This window comes from Mytilus californianus, unplaced genomic scaffold (assembly GCF_021869535.1).
Source record: "Mytilus californianus isolate M0D057914Y unplaced genomic scaffold, xbMytCali1.0.p SCAF_13, whole genome shotgun sequence".
Taxonomy (NCBI): domain Eukaryota; kingdom Metazoa; phylum Mollusca; class Bivalvia; order Mytilida; family Mytilidae; genus Mytilus; species Mytilus californianus.
In genome coordinates, this window is record NW_026262615.1 from 38,001,016 (window position 1) to 38,016,143 (window position 15,128).

Here is a 15,128-nt window from a genome sequence, read left to right on the forward strand (position 1 = left end):
CGGACTCTGTAATGTCATATTAAATAAAAACTAATATTTATTATCTTAGCATATTAAGGTAATTAAAACTAGACAGTTTCTGTTTTGTCTAGATTTTATTTTCGATAAGTTTCGACAGGTTGAAACAATTCCTCTAACGTAAAGTAAGGTATTTTAGGCCTAAATACGTGTAAAGACATTAAACCCTTTAGGAATTATGATTATTGGATGATCCTCTACAGAATTTTTAAATATCATGCTATTTGAAAATATATCATGGGCCAGTAATACATTCGGATTGGCTTATATTTTTAAGGCCTAATTGGCAGAAACCACAATACCCATGGAAAAGTTCTGTTATCTGTGGTCATATTGCTCTTGACAGATGTAATTTTTTGTATCGATTTAAATTGCAATAGTCATTTACGAAGTGTTAGGTGTCAATTTGAAGTAAAAATGTATGGCTGCTAGTTCCTAAGTTGTATGAATTCTAATATTCTTATGATCACTTCATCAGTTTAATTCAGAAGAGCCATCACAGGTTGAGTCGCTATATGTAATGGTATATTTTATTAAATGGTAAATAAGTTAATTTGCATAATTTCATTGAGCTTTCATCAAGATAATGGAAGAGACGGGAATTTTTTTGGTTAACCATTAAGGGTTATGAAACTACAAAAAATAGCAGACACGAAAATATTTAAAATGTCCCAGGATTGTGGTCATCAGAATCGACAGATCGATCATCCTGACATTATCATCTACAATGATGTATATATATATATATATATATATATATATGCAGAGACATGTCTCTGCATATATGTTTTCAAAGTAGAAAAGGATACATGTGCATGTACGAGATTATAAAATATAATATCGCAATACCATACAAATCTGCACATCTTTTTCAAAAATAAAAGTATCTCAAACGGCAATTAAGAAATTGCAAAAAAGAGTAGTTATCCATTCAAATGCAACACATGGAAATAGTTCAAGTTAACATTGACACGCGAAAAGATTGTGACAAAACACCGAACTTGTTCAGTTGCTTATTTAAGGTGGTACCCAACACCTTGACTAATATTAATTTGGCTCGTTTAATTTTCATAAAATTTTAACAAAATGTTTAATTTGACCCTTTGACAAAAATATAAAAATTTCAAAAAATTTGAACCAACCACTTTATCAGAAAAATTTCATTGGTTATATAACAGTTTGACAAACATTAATTTTGATCATTGGGAAGCTTAATATTTCCTTAACAAAACAACGTGATTAAAACGTTTAGCTGATTTTTACAGAGTTATCTCCTTGTAATGTTAGGTACCACCTTAAGTCGGAGACATATAATAAATTGTATTTTATGTCTAGCTAATATTACATAGGGACAGGAACTTTCTATACTAACTTCACTACTTAGTATAGACTGTCCCTGATAGGGAGCACAATGTATTTTTTAAAGCTTTTTTTACAATATTATATCGACTAAGTTCAATAGCTAGCGTGCTGTTACTTATTCTTATTTTGGCATTTTTTATAGCACTTTATCTAAATTTAATTAAACATACTTAACTCTATTTTTTTTATAAGTTCTTTACTTATTTCTATTAATCGAATTCTCATGCTGAAATTAACGTTTTTTTGATGGGTTTTTTTTTAAAGTATTTTGATTTTCTTAAAAATGAGAAAAAAAATCAATTTGGATTTTGATTTTTGAAGTGAATCCTACAAGTAATTGATGGTAAACTTTATTAACATTATCGGAGAAGAACACGGACGTCGTAGAAGACACCTATAAATGAACACTTTAATGACAATCTAGACAAAGGGAGATAACTAGTAACAGAAAAATGTGGGAGTATTCGGAATAGTCAATGAATCATATCAAACGCAAACAATTAGCATGATTAGTGATAAAACAAATCTGTGACAATGGTTATGCTCTAAAGGATTTTCTTTTTTACAATGACAGAGGCTGATACAAACAAAAGTCAACCAGTAAATCCGTATATTACCATTGATTTCGATGCTGCTTCAACAGCTTCAATAAACTCCGTTGACAGCTTGGGGCGGAAAACTGAAATTGCCACTAATAAACAGGTTGGTTCAAATTACATAAAAAAAACCGAAGAATTTGAAGTGTGTTTCTTAGGTTGGGCCCAATCCACCATGTGTGTGAGGTCATGGACGTGATCCCCGCCTGGGTCAGACATAGTCCAAATGATTATGACGTCTCGAAACAATGAAAGGCTATTTTATTTTATTTTTCTGTGACGCCTTCCTACAATGGCGTCACAGAAAAAAAAATAATATAGCCTTTCAAGACGTCAGATCATATGTATTCGTACGTCATATGAATTCTTACTATGAATGCTTTTTCAATGGAAATTGTGACGTCACAATGCATTCTAAATAGCACAAAAACCCATATTACGAGGATAATTATTTGGACTAGGTCAAACAGTCAAACCAACACTGGGCAACAGCAAAGACTTGGAATTGGTATTTGCTGCTTCTTGGTTGAGCACAGGGCATTTAGGAACAAGATCAAAAACTGGTCGTCACAGAGTCAGAATAAATATAACATGTATAATGTGTAAGGGGAAGGTGATATTGTCTTCATGCAGACTGTTACCTTGTGAACTTAATATAAGTGTGTTAAAAATCTGGCTCATCAAGTTGGGGTTTCAGGTCTGTTAGCCCTACATGCCCTAATAACATGGTCCCCTGGGTACGTTCGCCCTGAATTTGTTCACCCATAATATTGTTTTTATAAAAGAAGGGCAAGTTTGCCCTACTTTTATAAAAACAATATTAAAAATTAATGGTATTAAGGTTTATAAACTTCTTAAACATGTTAGATATTTTTATGGTAAATATTATAGAAAATATATATTTCTCAAATGTAAAGAAAAAAACTTGGAAATATTTAAAAATTTATGGAGATTTTTTTAGCATTAATTGGCTTCATTGTTACATTTGTTTTATTCAAAATTACTATTAATGACTGTTGATCGTAATTTAGAATGCTGATTAGGTATAATTATAATGTCTTTGATCTCACTGATTGTTGTATTAATTGTCTTTGGTGGATTAATAAAAAAAATTTTTTTAAATATTTTTAACCGAAAAGATAAAAACAAACAGATAACTTGAGTTTCAGTTGTTAAATCATGTTTATATTAAATGCTTTGTATTCCTGTACACTTCAGTGAAAATCAAATAAAAATAATTATCTGATAGCAGCATTAAAACATAAATAATCGTCGAAATTTTCAACAAACTTTTACATATGTTTTTCAAATAATTAACATAATGAAAAAACAAGACAAAAAATAAAATAGAAATCAGAGCAAACGGACCCATAGCGAACGGGTATTAGGGCGAACAGACCCAGGGTGAACAGGTACTAAGGAGAAAGTATATCAGGGCGAACGGACCCTGATTCTCATGTTGGTCTTGTATGATCCCTTTTGGGATCCGGTGTCCAGAGATTTTTTGATTTTGCCGCTTTCAAAAGGGATTACATCTAGTATAAAGCAGGATTCATATTCATATCACATTAATATGTTCTCTTCCTGAATATACATTGAATTTACCACTGAATGTTCAACTTGTTCAACAGCCATCCATCATGATTCATCATCATCATCATCCCCGTTCACCAACCTTTTTTCCATGTTTCATCTGTTCAAATTATTTATTTTGAATCAATGTGATATATATATTTATCATATACTTATAGAAAATAATGGTATATTTGTACCCCTTGATAAAACTAATTTGTACATATATTTATTCATTAAATTGGAAGAATTGTCTTAGCAGTGTGATATGACTTTCGTTATCAACTGCTTCCGGTATATATCAACTGCTTCCGGTTTATATCAACTGCTTCCGGTTATTGTCGCATGCCTTTCTTTAATGTTATCGCAAAGCATTTCGATGTCATTCTGCAAATTCCGGAAAAGAAACCTCAGTGGTACATTTCAGTGAAAAACATAACTAAGTAGGATGAAAAAAACGAATATTAGGAAACAGGAAAATGTAAATAAAAAAATGCAAAACAAAGTTAATAATACAATAAATGAATTTTATAAAGTTTTAAAAAAAAAATTCTTGTCTGTATGGCTGCTGCTGAAGTATATGATAAAAAAAAACATAACATGTCATTTTTCATATCAGACCCCTTATCAGCCCATGGTCGAAATCATCCCTCGAGCCTGTCGGCTCACGGGCTGATATCATGACCTAGGGCTGATAAGGGGTGTTATATGAAAAATGCCATGTTATAATCTATATATATGTGTGTTGTCCCAAAAGTCTATTCCTTTGTTGTAATATCAATGAACTTCAGTAACTAATTACCGTACCAATAAAAAAACCTGAAATGTACTTTAAACTTCAAATTGCACATATTCATATGATATGCACTTTCTTAAAAAAGAAAGGGAAGATAGAATTAAATTACCACAAGAAAAAGAGAAATCCAACATCATTGCCAAAAAAATTAAAAAACTACAAAAAGGCAAACATTATAGTCCTCTAAGCGTTACACAGAAAACTAAAGATTGAGCAGCACTAAAACCTAACCAAACCTGGGTATGCATCACAGAACCCATGAATTCTGTAAAGGTCATCATTTCATGCACGTCTGTGGTTTTTGATGTATAGAAATAGAAATTCTTTCTGACCAATTATGGACCCTTTTGGGTTTTAAATTTCATACAATGATTACCATGATATTTTTTTTATGGCAATGAAACATTAAAATACAAAACAATAGAACAATGAATAGTTAGTACATTTGTACATGCACATGAAAGAGAAAAGTTAACAGGGGAGACAATTAATTAATATATAAGGATTAATTATTTCCCTTTGAACAGTATCTAATAAACTATCAAGATATGTTGTTCAGAGTTGGAAAAAAAGAAGCCCCAACTGTATATATTATACCCGTCAGATGATATGAGTTTTTTTGCTTGAATCTTGTCCTTTTTTAGGGTTTTGTGTGTAATTTTGTTCATTCATGAGTTAAATATTCTCTATATTTTAGGATTATGAAAGATCAAGGTCTGGCCACAGCAGATCAATAAACTTCAGAAATGGGTAATTAGTAAAATAGATCAATACTGGATTAATTTACTTATAAATTATTACAGTTGTTTATACTGATCTGTGGTGATCGCTGAGGAAAAGGTTAACCAACGTAACAACATTTAAAAAACAATTTAACTAACAACTAAGCAAAGAATTCTGCTCGTACCGATGCTGAGATCTGTCTTGAAATTGCAGTGAGATTAAGAGTTTTTTTCTCCTCACATTGACTTTAAGATGAAAAACAGCAATACAAGTGCTGTTCCTTTGCTTTTGATTATTTCATTTGTATGTAGGAATTGTGTGTCATTAATTGATACATAGTAATCCTTTCTTTTCAATTGCATTAAAACTAATATATTGTCTTTAAATAGGTTCATTTAATAACCCCGAAATAGCACAATATTGTTGAAAGTGGTGTTAAACACCAATCAATCAATCAATCAATAAATAGGTTCATTGACAATCTGATTCAAATTTAATGAACCCAATGAAAATATAACTATAATACTATCTAGGTATTGGTAGACATTTACCCTTCATATTTGCACTACCAGAGCAAACTGGATGACAGTAACTTCAAGTAACACATACATGACATACCGAAGATTCATTATTATTCGTGGGATACCAATTTTCGTGAATTTTGTTGGTATAGGTAAACCACGAATTTAGATATTCAATGAATCACAAACTTTCTATAGGCTTGTATGCAGACTTTTTCTAAACCACAAAATCAAATATCCATGAATATACAATTTTTCTTCAATCCACGAAAATTAATGAATCCACAGTAATGTATTAAAGAAACATATACATACTTTGCCAAAAAAGAGGGGCGAAAGATACCAGAGGGACAGTCAAACTCATAGATCGAAAATAAACTGACAACGCCATGGCTAAAAAATAAAAAGACAAACAGACAAATAATAGTACACAAGACACAACATAGAAAACTAAAGACTAAGCAACACTAACCCCACCAAAACCTGGGGGTGATCTCAGATGCTCCGGAAGGGTAAGCAGATCCTGCTCCACATGTGGCACCCGTCGTGTTGCTCATGTTATTACAAATCCGGTAAAAAGTCTAATCCGGTAAATAATCTAAGCCTTCCAAAATGTATGTGATGTATATTGTATCATTCAAATTTTTTTTTTAAATATGTAGATTACTGCTTGTTTTCAAAATTAGAGGCTTTACACAATTCTCATATTTTGTAATAAAGGATTATACACAATAAAACACTACATTTGTTGATTGGTTTAAAAACAGAGGGTCAAGGAGACTGTACTGGACAGAGAAATTTCACTGTGTAACTAGAATAATACTACCAGTAAATGATAAAATATCAGCAGTTAACTTTTAGCATGTTTAGAAATGTTCCAAAATTGATCGTGGTTGGGGGATGTGAGGCACTCTAATGAATTAATTGTGGGTGAATGCATTTTCCATATAATTTTGTAAGAATTATAGATATTTTTATATTATAAGTGGTTGGGGCCTAAAAAAAAGGCCTCCCAATCCCCCCACCATTTCATTTAATTTTGGACTAGTCCTTATAAAAAAGAGGCGAAAGATAAAATGCTTTTAGAAAATTAAGGAAAAGGGGTACTTAACATTATGCTTAACAAAATAGATTCAAGACAGTGAAATACTACTTGCTACTTTAGATCTTGGGAATAGCACTTTGAATGACACTATTCTTCTTGAGAGTTAATATAGACAGTATTTGAATATTTTTATATTGTAGGCAAGGACAATATGATCATACACCAAAGAATGTTCATCCTGACTTCTTAGATTCTGTTGAAGCAGACCCTACTTACCTGTCAAACTTCTTAAATTCTGAAATAACAGAGGAAGAAAAATCCCAAAAATTTAATCATTCACAGAAAATTCCAGGATGGGCTTGGAAAATTGTCATCTATGTTTTAGGTGTAACATATTCTCACGTAGAAAAACAGTCGATTCTATCTCGTATTATTCAGATTATCACCTTAATATTAGGTTTGACATTTTCCGCCACTGGCATTACACATGAGATATTTGACATCATGAGTAATTTGACAAATACGTCATTATTAATGGGCGTGGTCACAATATTCTTAGGCTTTATCTGGATATGCTTGGGACTGTATTCTCAAAAACTTGCTGCAAAGTTGTTTAGTAATCGTAACTTTGTTGAATGTGTTAGAATTCACTCGAGAACTTTCTTAAAAATAAGCGTTGCAGGACTTTTTATATTTTTAGCAGTTGTTATTTATGGAATTAACTCATATGTCTCATACCTGAATTTTGGACCAAACCATTGTGACAAGCTGAAACTAACCCGCTATGTGTGTCATGTGATGTACTCTTCACATCTTGCGTTTACATTGATTTCAATGATGTGGAATGTTTTAGTCGGCTGTACGTTATTTTCTGTCTGTCGGACACATACAGTAGGTAGGTAATATAAATCCAAAAACCCTTATATCATTACAATTTCAAGTCAGTACACTATTGTTGTCTTTATATATTTATACTGAAAATCTAAAGCAACTTTGTTTTCTAAACAAATATATTAAGTTCACCCTAGAAAAAGCCTCCGACTTTAGTGAATTAAAATAGGTACATTTCAAAATAGTGTTGTTGAAATCATCCTGGTGAATGTGTGTTTAAGATTTAAAATAGAATATCAAAAATAAGTAATGAACATAATAATTTATACAATTTTAGCAACAAATAAGAGCAAGAACAATTGTTTCTGTTTAATTTTTGTAGGAGAAATTTTGAAAGATTTGTTTATGTGCTGATCACCTTGCAGAAGCGTGTCATTTCATTGAGATTTTTAATAGTGTAGACATGGCATAATGCAATATACAGTCAGTGACTGTATATCACATAAAAATATACAGTGAATGTCTTTTGACTGCTCAAATAGAAGGATTGTTGTATAAGTTTTTTAATGCTCCACCTGTTACATGTGTTAAGATAACATGCATTCACTGTATAAAATCACCATCAAGAGAGAATTTGGACTTGATCACCTTGTGTTAAACTGGTCAAAATATAGAATGATAAATCTTAAAAGTGAGATAAAATATTTATGCATGATATACATGAGGGTCTGGAATGGGGGGGTGGGGGTTCTAAATGTCTGTATTTATTAAATATTTAGGTCATTTTTCTTTAACCTCTAAAAATAATGCTTTTTCTTTAAAATTCTCATGAAAATTATCTTTCTATTACATATTTTTGTAATTAGATGATTTCTTAATTTTATACATCATTCATTTCTGTTATCAGTACTATATTACCTATTCTTTTATTATTCATTATACATGAGCTGCGTTGGAGAGAAATCTACCTTATGCAAGTGCACCTATACATGTACATGTAAAAGACTTTAATTGATTTCAGAACATTCAAATACGAAATAAAAGATGAATTTATTTTGGTCTGCTTTGTAGGGTTCTTATATCATGTATATCAACTCAAATTTTCAAACAGTTACAGACTTTGCATAGAGATTTTTTCAACCCGAAATAGGTTGGCAGATGTATTGATATATTCAATTGCATAAGGTTGATTTTTATTTGATGCAGCTGACATGTTATACTTTTGCATGTCTTTTCTTTATTTTTTGCTCATTTTTCTCTATTCATTATTTTTTTGGGCCATCATTCTCTATGCTGTAAACCCATCTTGATTCTCATACATAATGCAAAATTATTATTTATTTTTCAGTGATCAGAAGATTTATTAGTGTCCTGGACAGAGAAGCCAAAGTTTTAGAGTTAATCAGCAGAGAAAATGCTAAAAAATTCCTAAGGATGACATCTGCTAAAAGCATGGACTTTGTCTCTCTCACAGGCCAATCAGGTATGCTGTAATATGACTTAAAGATATTTTTGACTAATTTGAAAATGCTTTCAGTATCACAACTAATTCCCAGAGATTTGGTATAATTTAAACTGTAGGAGAACAAGGATAAATAACTAGATTCCAGAGTGTTAAAATATATAATGAAAATCATTTTTTTTAAATTACATACAAAAAAAATTTCCTATATTCCCAGAAATGTACAAGATAACATGTGAAAAAAACTTCTTAATTGTTTCAGTGATTTTGTAAAAACTCTAGTCAAAACATGAATTCTCCATTCAATTGAATGGTTATACAAAAATCCTAAAATTTTAGGGATTTAAAAATTTTAAGAACTCGCAGTAACATATTAATTATTAGTGCATTAGCCATAGGAAAGGTCAAATCGTATAACTAAAATGTAGACCTACTTTTAAATCAGTGATATTGATACTGAGTATGAAACAAGTTTTAATTGTAATTCAGATTCTGGTTGGTTTATATGGGACGATTTTGGTCAAAGTGGATCACAGTATCATTTGTTGGATGAGCCAACTGCAGTATCAGTAGATGTACCACAAGATACCAGTGCACAACCACGGGTCTCTATACAGGTAGTACAATTGTTTGATGGTAAACTTGTCAATTTTTACAGTACATTGTACAAACAAATGCTTAAATATATTAGAATGAAATCCTTGTAAGAGAGGGAGACACATGGAGATTTTTTTCTCCAGGACGGGAAGATGTTTTGTAGACTGTTGTTTGTCTTTTCATCATTTTTTCATACGACCGCAAAAAAATTTGGGGGTCGTATATTGCTATCACGTTGTTGTCATCATCATCGTCTGGAGACATTTGGTTTCCGGACAATAATTTTAGTTTAAGTGTATGGATCTCTATGAAATTTAATCAAAAGGTTAAGTACCACAAAAGGAAGGTTGAGGTTGTTCTTGGGGGTGATGGTCCCAACCGTTTAGGAATTAGGGGCCAAAAAGGGGCCCAAAACAAGCATTTTTCTAGTTTCAGGACAATAACTTGTGTATAAGTATCTTGATTGCTCTGAAATTGTACCACAAGGTTCAATACCACAAGTAGAAGGTTGGGATCTATTTTGGGGGTAATTGCCCAAACTGTTCAGGAATTAGGTTCCAAAAAGGGTCTAAAACAAGCATTTTTCTAGTTTTCAGACAATAACTTGTGTTTAAGTGTATGGATGTCTCTTAAATTGTACCACATTTTACAAAAAGAATTTTTTTTCCTCAAGATTTAAAAAATTGTCAATTTTCCAAAGAAAAATTGGGGGTCACAATTTATTTTGCTAATTCTTTGTATATAGTCTGAAAACAGATTTACTAAGTATTGCACAACAGCAAGAAATCTTCAATTGAATATAAATTTAATCATATAACCAATTTCAAGTTTTTTTACTACATTTATTCTGTGTCAGAAACCTATAATGTGTCAAATATTTAATTACAATCCAAATTCAGACCTGTATCAAGCTTCAATTTTGTGTCCATTTTTGCCCCAACTGTTCAGGGTTGGACCTCTGCAGTTTATTTTATGTTACCCTAGTCTGTCCCAGCGTTCATCAGTGCATCCCTAATTTAGGTTCCATTTTCTATCTTTAGTTAGCCTCAACCAAATGTTATGAAACTTAAACACAATGCTTATTACCACAATACACAGATCAAGATCAAGTTTAGGTTGCGTCACTTTTATCGTTTCAGAGTTATGTCCCTTTATAATGTTATATGCCAGCGGGGGCATAATCTGTGTCCCATGGACACATTCTCCTTTTTTTCTTTTTTTTTTTTTTGCTGTGATTTTGTTGGCCTCTCTGCTAGGTAAAAATTTTAAAAACTAGTTGACATTTATGCATATTTGATATTCCCTTGTTTTATTATTGCAGTCTGAATACAGTATTGACTATGAGGCCTGCCGAGAAAACAAGTCCACCATTCTTACCAATGAAGAAATACTCAATGCTTACTGGAAAATTTCTGTAAGTATACAAATTTTAATTGAATCTCTTTGTGTGCAGTGTACAGTTATTTCAGTGCACAAAGGTCATACTATAAGCAGAGATATATATTTTACTTTGAAATTGATAATAGTGTGTCCAGCTAATATACCAAAAGTGTATGTTAAATTTTTGTATAAAAAAGTTTGGTTTTGAGGTTTAGGATTGGACTAAGGATACAATAAGAGACAGGGTTAATCTTAACTTGGTTAAGACGGAGCAGAAGATAACAAAGGAAGAATTAAAACTCATATGTCAAAAAGAGAGACTAACAAAATCATGGCAAAAACAGAGAAATGAAAAAAATCCAAACAACTGTCTACAAAACACTACATAAAAAAAATAAAGACTGAGTAACAAGAACCTCACTAAAACTGGGGGTATGGATTCAAGCTAGTATCAATTTGCTGCTAAAAATAGTGGAATTCAAAACAATAGTAACTATAATGTTCTCTAGCTTACCAGTATGATTTTTTTTCAGAAAAGAATGAGGGTGACATCTCGCTACTTACAGAGATGGCTAGGTAGTTGGATCTTCTTTGTATTGTTATGGATCAGTGATTATGTTATCTCCTGGCTGTCTCATTCTGCAAAAATATTTTCCATATTGCAATGTATATTACCACTCTTTATGCTTCTTTTACTGGCATCAGCATTTGCAGAGGTCAATGGTGAAGGTCAAAGAATGATTAGGGTAAGTTAACTTTATTCAGGTCAAAGGGCAAGGTCAAAAGAATAATATGATGCTGGGGTATGTTGTCTATGCCAGTGTCAAAGTTTGCAGGTCCCTAAAATAGTAATTTAAAACATGTTGATACAAGCTCAGTTGTCATGTGTGGCAAGCTTTGTTTCTGCAGTCAATGCACATTTACTGTGAAACTTGTCTTAACTAAGCTTAAGTGAAAATCAGAAAGCTCTTGTATCAGAAATATTTTATCAAACTGCAGAGAACATTCTTTAGGATATGTATTAAGGATAAAACTTACAAACGGAAGACTAAACCTTTGGTTCTAAAGTTGTGCATGCCAACCAGTAATCTCTATTACAGAAACTGAAGACTAAATCTTTGATTCTGTATTTGTGCATGCTAATCGAGTATCTTTATAACATGAACTGAAGACTGAATCTTTGGTTCTGAAGTGGTTCATTCTAATCAGGTATCTCTATTACAGTGTATCTGTCCAACAGAGGAAAGACTCAAACTTCTACAGTTCCTTACCGTTCAACCATTACAGATGCAGGTATGTTAATAAATAGGTTAACATTTTGTTGTTTCTCTGCTTATTCTGACTGATAATTGACACATGTTAAATAATCCTTTTAAATCAAATTAAGATGTCAAAAATGTCAAAAAATTGTATTTTTGATAACTGAGAAGTATATGAATGAGTGATGATTTTTCAATGAAAAATATATATGGGTCATGGTTTTTACTAGACTTCAATGTATAAACTGAAGGTGTTTTTGAAATGCAAGCCGACGTCTGTACCCTAAATCCTATGTTGAGATCCCCTGTAACTTGCTCATAACAAAACAAATTGGAGCATACAGCCAAAACTTGAACATAATTGATTGGTTAATTGATTTATTGATTGATCGGTGTTTGCTTTACACTGCGTGAATGTTAGTTTGGCAAGCACCTTTTCTTAGAATAATTTAATGAAAAGGGAGGTTACAACTCTTACAAAGTTTGTCACATGAATTACTATATGTTTGATAATATTTTAATTTTATTTTATTTTCAGGTGTTTAATTTTGCCCTGAATTACAATGCTATAGTTGGAGTGGTTTTGGCATTTTCTATTGCATTTGCTTCACGTCTTATCCTGGACGAAATTAAGTAATGGTAAATGGAAGCTCTGTCATCAGTTTGCAGTCTTCAACCTTGTTCAGAAAGGAATTAGTTATTGCAAAGAAACCTTATCAAACATTCAACCTCGTGTTGGTTGACCTGTACAAGCTACTTAATGAATGTTTTGTATGGATATAGAAAATTTTTGATATACTGTAAATTCAGAAATTATTGCGTGCATTTATTTTTGCGATTTTTCAAAAATACACAAGAATGCGATTTTAATTATTGCGAATTCAGAAAAATCTACATACAGATCTATGTTGCAGTTATCAAAATGCGAGTTTTTATTATTGCGATACTCACCTAGTCGCATTATTCGCATTAATAAAAACCTCGCAATAATTTCTGAATTTACAGTACTATTAATTTAGAAATTATTGCATGCATTTATTATTGCAATTTTTTTAAGAATGGACAAAAATGCGAAATTAATTATTGCAATTTTAGGAAAATCTGCATATAGATAAATGTATAAAATATCACAATGTTGCGATACTCACCCAGTTATATTATTGGCATTAAAGTAAATCACTGAAATTCTTTTTGTGTATATCGTTTAGATTTAATATGTCATTTATTTTAATCCATCCTGAGAAAGGAACCTACATGTACTTCATATAGAAACAATTATATATTCTTTAGTTTTCAATTGTTAATTTTGAGTTGGCAGAAGTCAGCTGACTGCAGTGGGCAGGTAGAAATGACAAAATCTACCTTAGCTGAACTGTACTTGGTTGGAACTACCCTTTCACCAGATTATAAACTCAAATTTATTAGAATGTTTTTTGACACTTCTATATGCATCTAAATGAAAAATTCAATGAAATATTTTGTTAAACACTTCAATTACTAGTTCATCTATACCAACATAATCACGGAAAAAGTACCCCACTGTTAAAAGTAATATACTTTAATTCGTTTATATCTTACAAACTTTAGCTCAATTATTTTGTATGAAAAGGGCATCAGTTTTATTTTACAGAGTTTTTATTATCAAGATTTGAAATATTTTGTATGAACATGGCATTTGTTATATTTACAGAGTTTTAATAATAGTATTTTGTAAGAACAGAGCAAAATTTTTATTTGACACAGTTAAAACTTAAATATTTTGTTTACACAGGGCATTTTATTATGTTACATATCAATAAAAATACTAGCTTTGCTACATATTTTATTCAGCATCAGCGACGTTTTTTCACCAGAAATTTAATGAATGAAATCACTTTCTCTTTTATGCCATGTACAGTTCAGAATAGCGAAGATCAATTATTTTGTAAGAATTTTTTTTTTTAAATCAACACTGTATCAGGTATGAAGATCAAAATATTGGTTCACTGAATGAGGTATCTGAACCATCATTTAGCGGCTGTCAAATATTTACAATTTTTATAATAAAAAATCAAACCATAACTTATAACCTCATTTTGAACAAAAAAAAAATGATCCCAGGAAGGGAAAACTGTGTCAACCTGTTTAAATGCTCAAAAGAAACTTTCTAGATGATTTACCTTTTCCAATTTTTGCCAGAGTAATGATAGAACATCTGGGACTTTTAAACTAACCATTTGGTCAGTTATGGTGAAGATATGTTCATAGCTTTTTGTATGTTCACAAATTGTACACCCTTTTTAGGAGTGGGGCTATATGGCATTTACCTTGTCTGTTTGTCTTACTTCATATTTGGTCAACAGTTGATTACTTTTCAGATGTATCAGATACCTACTTCTTGTTTGTTTATTCTTTGAATTTTTCAATACGTTGAAGGAACTTGAAAATTAGGGCAAACATTGTTCCAGTACTACAAAACCAAATTACTTCATATTTGGTCAGCATTTTGACAGTGATAAGTTATAACATACAAGTGCTTTTCAGAATTGTTGGACACTTTATGGAGGAGGGGGAGTATGCTTAGCACTACAACAAATGCATGCTTGTTTTTGTTTACTTTGTAAAATGTTTGGTTATAATATTATTTATTTATGATTGCTTTTAATGCATAATACTGTTCAAATTTTTATTTTTGTTTTTTTAAATATTAGATTTATATAGTTCTTATTGATTGTTCTTATTTAAGTTTTTTGTTTCACCACATAGTTAACTTATTCTCTAGTCACAGGCCATACCTCTGAATAAGAGACAGTTAGACTTATTTATTTTAATAGAAATACAAAGGATATGGGGTATTCATCCATGACACAAAATCAATACATGCACAGCAAAAAAACACACAAAAAGCAAAGTTTGCATTCTTCAACAAAATACTATTCACACTATATATTTAGGGAGCTACCATTTGATTTTTATGGGGGGGGCTA

The 15,128-nt window shown here is 31.2% G+C and overlaps 1 protein-coding gene across 1 annotated transcript; it reads left to right on the forward strand.

The window, feature by feature from the left end:
* The first annotated feature begins 1,824 nt into the window (after nt 1–1,824).
* LOC127723609 (uncharacterized) lies at nt 1,825–14,828 on the forward strand. Its single transcript, XM_052230302.1, has 9 exons — nt 1,825–2,082; nt 5,042–5,094; nt 6,834–7,528; nt 8,813–8,947; nt 9,416–9,543; nt 10,845–10,937; nt 11,437–11,649; nt 12,128–12,196; nt 12,701–14,828. Exons 1-9 carry the CDS (start codon nt 1,948–1,950, stop codon nt 12,797–12,799), a joined length of 1,620 nt encoding a protein of 539 aa, XP_052086262.1. The 5' UTR covers nt 1,825–1,947; the 3' UTR covers nt 12,800–14,828.
* Nucleotides 14,829–15,128: the final 300 nt, after the last annotated feature.